Source organism: Vigna radiata, chromosome 10, assembly GCF_000741045.1.
Source record: "Vigna radiata var. radiata cultivar VC1973A chromosome 10, Vradiata_ver6, whole genome shotgun sequence".
In the NCBI taxonomy this organism is placed as follows: Eukaryota; Viridiplantae; Streptophyta; class Magnoliopsida; order Fabales; family Fabaceae; genus Vigna; species Vigna radiata.
Genome location: NC_028360.1, coordinates 18,906,987 through 18,919,721, shown reverse-complemented (window position 1 = coordinate 18,919,721; position 12,735 = coordinate 18,906,987). Strand labels below are relative to the sequence as shown.

The 12,735-nt window shown below is 31.3% G+C and overlaps 1 protein-coding gene across 4 annotated transcripts; it reads right to left on the bottom strand.

The window, feature by feature from the left end:
* Nucleotides 1-817: 817 nt before the first annotated feature.
* LOC106774463 lies at nucleotides 818-7,614 on the bottom strand. 4 transcript variants are annotated; one of them, XM_014661464.2, is made up of 16 exons: nucleotides 7,196-7,614; nucleotides 5,867-5,969; nucleotides 5,636-5,743; nucleotides 5,375-5,410; nucleotides 5,077-5,187; nucleotides 4,886-4,969; nucleotides 4,695-4,813; nucleotides 4,076-4,177; nucleotides 3,519-3,635; nucleotides 3,374-3,439; nucleotides 2,561-2,627; nucleotides 2,265-2,318; nucleotides 1,688-1,783; nucleotides 1,392-1,418; nucleotides 1,250-1,285; nucleotides 818-1,172 (listed from the first exon to the last, which is right to left on the bottom strand). In XM_014661464.2, the coding sequence occupies exons 2-16, from the start codon at nucleotides 5,924-5,926 to the stop codon at nucleotides 1,041-1,043; spliced, it is 1,215 nt and encodes a 404-aa protein (XP_014516950.1). In that variant the 5' UTR covers nucleotides 5,927-5,969; nucleotides 7,196-7,614; the 3' UTR covers nucleotides 818-1,040. The 4 variants fall into 4 exon arrangements, with proteins under 4 accessions (XP_014516950.1, XP_022642651.1, XP_022642650.1 ...); XM_022786930.1 differs by lacking the exon at nucleotides 7,196-7,614 and adding an exon at nucleotides 7,064-7,167; XM_022786929.1 differs by lacking the exon at nucleotides 7,196-7,614 and adding an exon at nucleotides 6,996-7,055.
* Between the last annotated feature and the right edge of the window lie 5,121 nt (nucleotides 7,615-12,735).

Genomic DNA, 12,735 nt, shown 5'->3' with positions numbered 1-12,735 from the left:
CTCTTAGAAATACTTAAGGAACTCTTTTCTTTCTTCAATTAAATATTCTTTCCTATTTCCATAAGAAAATGAATTGTACATGTCTGTTGTAAATTCCAAATGAGTAACTAATCTAAAGAAATAATAGTTGAAGATCACCAGATATCTGTGCCAAATCTTAGAGACATGCTTCAGATATTATGCGTAATAACAGTATATTTGATCCCAGATTTACAATATATAATTTGGCCTAAGGATGTTGAGATGGTAGTCCTTATAATTTTATTTATTTACTTTTAAGTTCTCTAGATTTAAAAGTCATCACTTCTAATTTTTAGTATTACATAACACTAATTAATATTTGTATGTTAAATAAAATATTAAATAATTATTAAGAATTTTAAATTATATATAGATTTATAAATTTAACATCTTGGATCATAATAATAAAATGTTAGTATTTTATCTTAAATATTTATATATTAAAAAAACCATTAAAAGTTGTTGTTGCCTGTTCACTTCGCTGAAGTTGTAAAGTTGTTAAGTCTTTGGTTGAAACTTTAAAATCAAAACAATTGATAAATGATGGATGAATGACCACCACCATTGACACGCGACCGCAGAATCGTGACTTTTACGCTCCTCGTGACCTTCTACAGGCTTCAACCTGTGTTCCATTCACTTTCCACAAAGGACGAACAAAATAATCTTCATTTAATAAATTATGACCCAAGTTCATGGTATGGCTGACTTCTAATTCAGCAATACCTGCCACTAATTAATTACATCTTAAAATACTAATAATATTGCTTTAGGGTAAATAACACATAAAACCAAAGAGCCAACAACTCCAATTAATAAAATCGCATCTTAAAAATATAATGGGGTAGGAGAGGGAAAGGAAAAGATTGATGAGAAGAAAGTGAAACCAAAATCATGCCCTTTTTTCTTTTCAAAATTGAATGAATTTACGCATCTACACAAGCTAATTATAATTATGCCTATAATAGTAATAAAATGAAGGTAATGATGTGATTGAAACTTTGAGATATCCAAGAGAGTTACATAGTAACATGCTTAGTGTCGTGCATTTTTCTTATTCGTCTTTGGTCAACCCAACTTTTGTCTTGGGAAATAGCTTCATTCCAACGTTCTTTGAAGATTTCAAATTCCCATGTCGATTGCCTTCGTATCTGCCCAATATAAACAATGTTAATTGTAATATAATAGCACAAACACTTGCTTTTCAAAGTAAGCTTAAATGACTCACCTCGGTTCGCACATCAATTCCTGATCCACTTTGCCTCTGCTTATTAGGAAATTATTCAAAATCAACAAAGAATGTGAATAGTAAGGATAGGTAACGAAATCAGATTACAACCAACAACCACATAATGCCATTAAAACAGTACCTTAGTTGTCCTTTGCAGGTTTGAAACCTGCAGAAAAGGAAACAAAAATTCTTGTGACTTGATTCAAACCAAAGTCTAAATTTCAGAGGGCTAATGTCGATAAAACTGACAAAATATGGAAAATTTTGGAAAGTCAGATGAAATAGATAACATATCAGAATTTGGTAACATAATACATGTTTTCATGTCACTATAGTTCAATTCAACAAATGCTGTCTGTACAAAATATTACAGCACAGAAGGAACAACTGCTTTAGAGTTCCATAGACATATGAAGCGAAGGAGGAGGCAAATACCTTCGACATTCTGTGACCACTCCCACCCAGAGTTTGTATTCCTTTGTGAAATACATATTCACTATCAACAACTCCCACATTTTTAGTTCGATCTCCCTGAAAAAAATGACATTCATCTAACTAACGACTCATGTCATAAAGAAATGGTGGCAAGAAAAGGAAAGAGCAAAACAGCCTATAGTAAAGCAACGATCAATTGATTAGATATAAATTGAATAAATCAACCTATGATGCATTCCAAATTGACATGCTTATGGCGTGGCATGAGAATGTGTAAACTTATATTCCACAACTCTATCTCTTGTCAAATGCAGTAGTAAATAGTAATGGGCCAATATCATATACGTAGACGGTAGAAGTTAGAGCATAAGGTTTTTAGCTGAGAAAAAGGAGGATTTCTGCAGCATTGGTGGACAACGTACACACAATTGGTTATATCACTACCAAGAACCAAAAAACCGAGTTGCATCACAATGAGAATTGTACACAAAAACAAGTGCCATCATGGAAAAAGGAAACAAAGAGGGAAAGAAAATTTACAACCACCAAAAGTGTCCAGAAAATGGATATTTCTCACCTGTGCACAATATCCTAGTTTCATATCCACTCCCCAACCATGGACAAGGTCGTTCTGGAAAAGATACAGATGGCAATTATGAGCCAACATTGAACGACAATATAGTGGATTTAGTTAAAACTCATCAGGAAGCCCATCAAAATGCATTGGAAGTAAATCAAAACAAGTTTTCTTTTGAGTCGGTAGATGAAGGTAAACCTGATTTCATAAAACCTATAGGCAAGCATTTTTGTAACTTTAAAAAAAGACAACAGAACTTATGTTAATATTCGTATGAGCTCTGCAAACAACATTACCTGTATAAGATGCCAAGTACAGTACCAGGCAGCTCGAGAGAAAACTGGAGCCATACCTTCCACAAACCTACACAAGTTGTATTAAAGTCTTGTGTCATTAACAAGGCTATGCATGCCAAGATTTATCATAAATAATCACAAGAATTTTTCTTTATCACATTTCTGATGACGCTTTCAAAAGTCCAGAAAATCATCAGCATTGTTCATGTTCTGACATTCTAGAAGAGACGACTTCAGTGGATCATTTCAAATTCAAAATGAGTGCACCCAAAGGAATTCAAAGATAACATTCTCAAAAAACCATCTTGTAGAAAGACCTAGTAATATGTTGCAGGTCATTCCATATATTTCTATGAATCCCTCATCAACCTATTCTGCACTATCATCCTAGAAGCACAAAACAATAAAAAAGACAAACATCGCTAAACTAAAATAAATTATAGCGTCCAGCAATAATGGCTGACACAAAATGTAATATTAAGACAGTACACGAGTCCTTTTCACCTAAGAAGAATTTCTAAAACATTAGTCATCTAACAGATAGACATACTTGTCTTTGATATAATTTAGTAGACCTCACAGTTCAAAAGTGATTTGCTTTGATTTTGCTATTAAATCAGCTTCTGAGTTGGCTATAAGCTATTTTTTTCCTAATTAGAGCACAAATGCAGGCTTGAATGAACTTAAGAAAAAATTTAAACATGACCAGCCATCTCGATGGTAGATGGAGTGATAAAATGCATCAACAAGGTCCCGTGCAAACATCTTGAAATATTAAACAGCTCTACCAGGATTAAAGAAAGTAACAGTTACCCAGTGCATGGTGGTCCCTCGCTCGAATCTGAACACCTTGTACTGCCTCTGCGTTCATAGACTCTTCTGTTCCAATGAAAACATCAAATGTAAGTACAAAAGCATTGTTTAGCAAGTGCATATGGATAGTCAAACAAAAAATCACCTATGAAATTTCTTGGTTCTAGCTCTAATTGTAATTCTGTGATGTATCTCTGTCGAGTTTGGGTCAAGAGCTGGTTGAGATATCTCCAAACCTTCTTGCTTTATAATTTTAACATATCTGCAAAAAGAAGCCTACATTAATTATTTTTTTATTTCATGAGATAAAAGCCTGTAGAAAGGTAATTTACTAGCCTTAAAATTAGAAAAGGTTTAAGAATATAAAACCAATAAATAACCTCATTTGTCAACTACCACCCCCCGACGAGCAAAGATTTATAAACCTAATGTAATTTTCAGAAGCCTTATAAGGATTATACACATCTTATATTGTATAGCAGAGAATGCAGAGTCGATTTTCATTCAGCTATCAAATTTCAAAAGGGAAAAAAATATCTTATCATGTAATAAAATAACATTGGATTCTTTATCATAACATTTACACCAGTATTGCAGGTACCTACTAGCCTAGAAAATGATAATCATTTACATCCAAGGCAGATTGCACACAAATATCAAAAGAACAGTAGCACCAGAGAAGCAAAGATACACCATTCATACCTTGAAGGTGAAAAATGCTCCACCCCTAGATCCTCATCCCAGAGAAAGATATAATCATATATAGACACTATGTCCGGATGTAGAAATCTTTTTGCAAACCACCTGTCAAAGAACTCATGAAATATGTAATCCATCAATTACATATTAAATCAAAATATAATTTTTTTTCTCCTGTATTTGCTGGGAATCACCAACGAAATTGAAAATGTATTCGGATAACTACATCTTGTCAATGCCTGGGTAAGGCTATGGGATTGGGGATGTTCAAGTTTATAGACTATAGGACAATCAATCATTGCTTGGCCTGGGCTCCATTAATATGCCCTTTTAATGGTATCTGTATCCAGCATGTAGTAACATAGTATATCAGACTGTCGGTTCTCTTGTGATGGTTTTCCAAGATTTGTAGTTTTATTTCTAAGTTATGTAATGTTTACCAAAAATTCCAAGCCCTTTTTAGCCTAACTGGCTAACCAGCTCATCCTGAGTTGAAGAAATTTTTACTTTCAAAAAATTATTTACTTATTGAAGGTATAGTATGCTTCATTTATTTACTATTGTAGTTTTCTCTCCTCTAGAGAATCAAGCATTTTCCCTTCAATAAAAGTTTCGCACTTACCACTTTGTTTGATTCTGAGCAACAATGTGTATGGCCTTACTACTCCAGCCAAGATTCCACCATCCATCCACAGTGCCATCATAATGGAATAAAATAATTGTGAAGTTTTCTCGAAGAAACTGAAATAAATGAAATTAGACAAAGAATGATGATTTAATTAATTTGAACAATCTAAGCAACATAAAAAATACCTTTTGCACCATAACATCAACATTCTGCTTTTGTTTAATACCAACTGGTACTGCCAGCAAGTTACGATTAGAGTAAACATTAGCCTGCAATGTCATAAACAAGCCCAATCATTACATTGTTAACACAGGTAGTACAAAATCCCAAATCAAATCAATCTTCTGAAATACAAGAATGATGCAAAAATTCTGACCTTTGATCTTAAACCACTTCTCGACCAAAGTGGTCTTAACTCCAAATCTGAATCAGCATGTATTATACCTCTTGGCAAGCCTTTCAACTTCTCGGAAGTTGAAGGATACACCTGCACCAACACAAAATATTTTCGAAGTATCAGGCAAGAATTGTGAAAACAGACAAGTTCATCGCAAATTTTGAAAACAATCAATTTACAATAACCAGCAGGGCGTTTTTAATGCATAGAAGATCAAATATGAAAAAAGAGAATCAGAAAGCTAATTGGACTAGTAATCTAACATCATAGTTTTTACCTTTGGTTGTCCCCAGAAATTCCATCTTTTGTCAATCTGATAGCAGCAGATAATATACATAGAAAGGGGGGAAATTCAAGTTAGAACACTCAACATAAGAATGTATCATATGACAATGCATTATTGTTCTCTGGAAAAGTAGCACATTTTTATCCTTAATAAGATGCTAAATTGCTAAGTAAGAATTAATCAGACATTTAATAAAAACTTTGACCTTTTGTTAGGACGTACATGCAATGATATCTCAAAAATTCAACTGACCTCTTCTTGGTGATACTGATACTTTGTAGTTCTATACACAATGAACAACATAACTGTACACAAAACTGCCATAAAAGGCAGTTGTCTGATCTTGAAACTTGACTTGCCCTGCCCCAAAAAACTATTGTTAAAACAGTGATCTTACACATGAATCAACAGAGCTAAAGAATATTTTACAGTAAACTCCTAACAAAATCCAAAGTAACGAGAATAGAAGAAAAGAGGACAGACCCCATCAGACAAGCCACTCTTTTTTCTCATGAGCCATCTCAATGATTTGATCGACGTCATAGAAAATTGGATCTTTTATTCAGTCCTCATCAAAAAATGGTCGCTGTAACAAAGCAACAGAAGCCATTTCAAGCCAGTGATTAATATGTATACTCTCAATAACATTGCAAAATTTGGCATAAATAAAATAGCCAACTGGTCAAAACAACAAAAAATTGAAGTTACCATATTCTAAGTTCTAAAGCACAACATAAAACATAAACGCAAGGAAAATGACCATCCCGTAAAAAATATACTAAATGACTTAGAGCTAAATTGATGAACACTACCACATGTACACAACAGAGAAACAGACACCAGTGCAAACTATATGATTTTCTTTCATACAATTTAAAACAAGACTACAACAACTATATTGTGCGCAAAAGGATATTAAGCATGTGCACTGTGATAACTAACATTAAAGAAATAAAGAGCTAATATTTGTGAATTGGAGAAAGAGAGGGATGAATTGAAACTTAAAAGGGAAACACATGCTTAGAACATTAGTAATGAGGGAAAAAGCACGCCCCGGCTTGCTGAATCCACACACCAACCAAACTTGCACATAAAATATACCAAAAACGACACTCAATAAAAGCAACCCGAGAAATCTCCGAAACAACATAAGCACCCAGGAACACGGAAACAAAAATGCAAAGATTGGATTTCCCTCAACTACAAAGATCGCGTGAAAAAATTGCAAGAACAAACAGTTGTCCAGAACATTGAACCAGACTGCAACCAAAAGTCCTTCCTTCACAACCACATTATTTTTCTTCTCCGGGAAAATTAAACAGAATTATAATAAAGAAAAAAGGACTAAAAGTTACTCCCACAGATACCAACAGAGTAAACAACAACTCAGTACTCTCTGACCGTTTCAGTCAGATCTAACCCTCTCCACACATTCTTACTTGTCATTTAAAGAAGAGTAAAGCTTCACTTTCAATCCAAATTTTCAAAAGCACAAAGACAGAAGATTTTCTATCATCTTCTCAGACCCGGATCGTCCTCTACAGAACCAGAACAGTGAAAGGCAAGAAAACTAAAGAGGGAAGAGAGAGAGAGAGAGAAAGCAAGGACAGACCCTGAGAAACTTAAAGGGGTCGCTTGGAAAAGCGAAAAGCATAAAACTTTGAAGATCACATGACATACCGAGCTGAAGCGGCGAAACCCAGATGAAAATAAATAAAGAAGTGAAGGAAATGAATTGCCACGAATTAATAGTGTCAGAGGTTGAAGAGTATCGATGCAGAAAGCAACAAAGAAAGAGGTTAAAGGGGGAACCTGAATGCATGCGTGTCTATTGACTGGTGACTGATGATGAAGAAGAAAGAGTGTGATGACAACTACACTCTTTTGTTGGCACTCACTGAATCTCGTTAATTGCTCCTCTTCGCTTCTCATTCAAAACCAAACCCAAATCAACAAAACCAGAATGGTAGCTTTATTAGTCCCACCTGCTCCAAATACCACCCACGACTGTCTTTTCTCTTTACTACAGTACTTGCTAATTGCACCGCCACTTTCGCCTCTGTCTCTCTCAACCCTTTCTCACGTCTCGCCACACTCACATTTCCCTCTTTCTTCTTCTTTATTTTATTTCCTCTCTCCCTCTACCTTTGTAACTCCATGCACACTTGGATTTTTTTCGCTAAAAATAACTATCCTCGTAGTATTTTGTTATACTGTTATTGTTTTTGTCACCCTTCAAGATGTACCTTATCTTTCTTCTTCCTCCCACCATTTGTAAGAAAATTACCATTGTCTGTCTGTCTGTCTTATTTTTCTTACGTCATCTTCCTTAAAAGGTGAATAAAAAACGTACATTTCTCGTGTTTTATTACAAATTATTCCAAACAAGATACATGGACCATAACTCTAATAAAATTTCTAGATATACACACAAGTTTTAATTTTTAAATTAATTACGAAACTACTTTAGATTATTATGGACTTAATCTCCAATTACCAATATGAAATATTAAATGTAATATGATGAATATGTGAGAGTATTCATTATTTGTTATTAAATGTTTACAATAGTTAGCTATTTACATGTTATCGCAATAATGTGGGCAAGGGTATTAAAAAATCGTCAACCAACATCTGTTAATATTGGGTTTAAGAGCAACGTGTCCTTTAATTATCACCTCAAGCATCTCCCCCCATAAGAGGAATGGTTGTTGGGCACAGAAACTGCATTTCTTTACCTTTTTAAGGTCCCACAACATTTTTTCTACAGTAAATGGAGCTATTGAAAATTTTCTTTAATTGATTGGGGAGTAAAACTTAAGTAAAAGAAAAATATTTTTTTAATAATTTTTTTTCAATAAATTATATAATAGTACGTGATTAGTCCGTTTTAAATATATAAATTAATAAAATAATGATACATGGTTTATTGTTTGAAAATTATTAAAAAAAATTGTTAAAATGTTACGGTACAAACTTTGATTAGGTTACTTCAAATAAAAACAGAAAGTCTTATAACAAAATTTATGTTTAGCAACTGTTATTTATTCCATCAAAGTTGCTATGCACAGGGCTTGTCGATGTATTGGTTTTCTACATACCTAAGTTATCTAGACCAATAAAAAAATAAATATTAGTAATCATAATTATAGCAATATAATATTATCCTAATTTTTATGTTGGTTTTTTGTTACACTACTGCAACAATTATCAATAGCATTAAGAAAAGAAATTTTAATAACATTTGTTTGAATTTAAATTGGTAAAATTTGTTTATCGATAATAAATTGGCAAGTATTGTAAATGCACATATACTACATGCCAACGTGTTTGTAGAATAGTGAAGCAGTCTTAATCAAGCAGGTGTGGTTGAGAAATTGAATTTTTCTGACATAAAAAATTAAAATAAAATGTTATGCTAACCATGTTAGCATCTTCTGAGGTATGGTCGTGTAGTAATATTATAATAACACCACTACATGGTTTTGACAAATCCTAGTTGCATAGCATTTTTTAGGTCACCAACGTCCTACTTTTCAACCTCCTCATTTTAAACCATTCACAATTCTTTCCCGTGAATATGTACCAAATAAATACATTTCAACAGCTGGCAAAATCAAAAGCGTAAAATAAATTATATAATTTAGGCACAAAATAAATACTTTTTCTTGTTATATAATCTAGGCATAAAATAAAAGTTTCCTTTTAAAAAAGATGCAAGAAAATTGTAGAAAATATTATTTTACAATATTGTAGAGTTTGAGGCGAAAAACTTCATTGTCAATGTGCATCTGCAATGCAATTACCCTTTTTCCAGATCTACTAATTAATCTCGTCAAGCATCCTTGTATCGATTTCCAACAGTGACATAAACCTACTCTTTCTCTATTTCATAGTCAACTGTGTTCAGTGTTTAAAAAAATCAATCATAATTTAATATTTGATAAACAAATATTTAATAGAAAAAAAAATAGTGTCTTTTCTTTTACAATTCTAGAATGTCTTTTCCTTTTTCTAATTTGTGGATTTTGTAGGTTTAATTACCTTGGTTAGTCGGTGTATGGCAGGGAACCAACCTAACCTAACACTGCCTACCTTAATGCTTTTCTACCAGCGGTGAAAAATGTTTTTATCCGTTTTGGTCAAGTCCTCACAGTTTTATTTTTAGTATTATTGGACATTTTTTGCTCTTTCACCTCTCATGATTTATTTGGTGATTCGTTATTGGTCACCTGCCTGGCTTACCTAATCATGGGGAGACGTACTCGTCTGAACCCAGCCACCAGACCCGAACCATGGACTCTGATATCACTGTTGGGAAAGAAGTTTGACACACACATGGTAAGACATTGTCTGCTTTGGACCAAACCCTCCCAGTTTTGCTTTTGACACCACTCCAAAAGACCTCTCACCATTGAAAGTATTTATGTATATATAAACTCTTAACCAATCCTTCTTTTACTTGTGAGACTTTGTTTGCATTCAAACATCTCAAACATTTAATTTTTTTTTCATTAAATAGTTACTGAAATTTAATTTATCCTTTTTATGGCAGTTCATCAAAGACTCTTAAGTGTAGTTGATTGTTTTTCAAAAACTCATAGTGATCATCACGTGATGGAGTTTATGATCCCACGTGCACCTGCTTAAGATTTCAAAATTCCAACAGAAGTGAATGTTGTCACGGAAAGCATCCTTTTGTTTTTCAGTTTTGTTTTACAACCCATGAAGATGCAATCCAAACATGAAAAATAAAGAAAAAGTAAAGAACCAAAATGTTAAAAAGAAACCTGGTGAAATATATTTTTTCATCCTGAAAATATAAAACTATGTTTTTTTAGCTACAAATTTTTTAAAAATAAAAAATGATTTTATAGGATGTCTAATAAATTTTTAATTAATTTAACCATTTATCTTTATTCTAGTTCTTAATCACATGTTAATATTATTATTTAAGTAGAATATTTTTTTAGGACTTGGTTAACTTATTCACAGGTTACCATTTTCAGTCAAATGTTTACAAAACATTTTATAATTTTTTTATTAGTGTAAGATCACATATTCTATTGATTTTTTAGTGGATTAAAGATTCTGTAAATATTTTAAGATTAAATATATTTTTAATTTTTAAAATGATATTTTATTTCTAAATTAAATATATTCATGTTTTGTCTTTGTACTATGTGTAAGACCGCATATAATAAATTCTGTAACATGCAAGTAAATAGTTGAATTTAATGATGAAATACAAATTTTTAAAATAATTTTAAAAGGAAAAACATATTTAACATTTGTATATGTTTTAAGTATAATAAAAAAGAAGTGATTAAATTCCTAAAGTAAAAATATATATGTGTGTAAATGTAAGTAATACTTAATAATTATAAAAAAAACATAAGGATCGAAATAAATATATTCTCATTTTAATATTTATTCATGTGCTCGTATTTCGTTTTAATTTAATTTAAAAAATATTTAACACTTTTACTTTATTAAAACAAACTTATATTATTTTTCATTTCATCTTTAATTTTATTCTAAAAATAAAGATAAAAATATTTCTTTTATTCTATAAATAAAAAAGACAATCAATTTACATTCATACCGTCTTTTAGAAAATGCAAAAAGACGGTTCTTGCCGGAAAAAAAATGTGAATCTGAGCAAAGTTTATGTCAAAAACTACTTTTATTATTATTTTTTATTTGAAAAGGCATCTAACCATCACCCTTCACAATATTAAACTCCGACGTCCCATCTGGAATGAAAGCAGACACAATATACAAACATTAAGAATTCTTAAAAAAATTCGACATTTTTATAAATTTATTAGTAGATGATAACGTGTAAATTAAAAATTGTACCGATTCACATATAGATATAAATATACTGTCTTAATCACCTAATTTTCTAATAAAACTTAACTTCGTTTTGATATTGTATAACTTTTATAAATTTATGTGTAAATTAGAAAGTACAATATATATAAATGTAATATCTTTTAAGAGCAGAGTGTTCTTAGAGTAGAAAACCAAAGCATTGTTAGTTAGTAGAAGCATGTATGGAGAAATTGTACTCATAATACTTGTGATTTTGGAAAAAAAAAATCAATTAGTTACTAATTTTAATTCTAAGTTTGAGTTACATATATGTTCATGGTGGAGAATGATGGATAAATGATAGAGAAACGATCGAACCTTACAAAAAAAATTAAAATTAAAATAAAATTTGTTAAAAGTGAAAGATAATGGAAAAACGATAAAATGGTACAAAAAATTTAAAATAAAAAAATTTATAATAAATGGAGGGTGATGGACAAATGAAACATACATAACTTATAATAATGACATCGATTTTGAAGGAGGAAAAATTATAATTTTTTTAAAATAAGAAGTGTCAAAGTTTGGAAGAGGAATAAATTTAAAGTATATAATTTCTTTTAATATATAATTAATTTTAAGTGACAGGAACTTTGTAGGTTCATAGTAAAATATGGAAGAAGTGGCTTGATGGTGATAAGTTCATTATATCTTTGATGGAAAACATTCATACACTAATACTTTATATAATATAACCCGTGGTATGTACTTTAGTTTTGGAAAATCCATCATTATAGCTAATCAGCTTAAGATATTTAAGTAATGAAACAATTTCATTTATCACATCAATTCTACATATCTATTTTTTTGTTTCATGATGTTGCCTTATGAAGTAACACCATCAAGAACCAACTAGTAGTAAAAGATTACTAGTAAATCAAGTTAACCGTATAAGTAATAGTCATGATCATCCATTAATACACTTTTGCTATAGTTAAAATCCATAGTTACAATTTACAAGAAATCTAAATGTTGTAAGAAGAAAAAAATGAATAGGTTTAATAGCCAATTTAGTCCTCACTTTGGTTGAAAAATCTCAATTTAGTCCCTCGTTATAAAAGTGTTTTAAATTAGTCCTAACTTTTAAAATAATGGGTCAGATTGGTCCCTTCTGTTAAATATAAGTTAACGAAATTAATGGATGATGATGTGACACAACTTAAAGCTAACCAGGGACCAACTAACACATCAGCTTTAAGCTGTGTCACATCATCATCCATTAATTTCGTTAACTTATATTTAACGAAAGGGACCAATTATATTTAACGAAAGGGACCAATCTAACCCATTATTTTAAAAATTGGACTAATGTAAAACACTTTTATAACGAGGGACTAAATTGAGATTTTTCAACCAAAGTGGGGACTAAATTGACTATTAAACCAAATGAATACTTTCGATGGAAAACTTTTATACACTATTACTTTATATAATATAATCTTTTGAATATACTCATTTATGTACTTTAGTTTTAG

Bases quoted from the DNA above. Each gene is read 5' to 3' on its own strand.
- LOC106774463 (XM_014661464.2), bottom strand. From the start codon at position 5,926: ATGACGTCGATCAAATCATTGAGATGGCTCATGAGAAAAAAGAGTGGC. The intron at 2,319-2,560 runs GTAATGTTGTTT...TATCTTTTCCAG, and splicing joins GTACTTGGCATCTTATACAG to AACGACCTTGTCCATGGTTG. The intron at 1,173-1,249 runs GTGAGTCATTTA...TATATTGGGCAG, and splicing joins GAATTGATGTGCGAACCGAG to ATACGAAGGCAATCGACATG.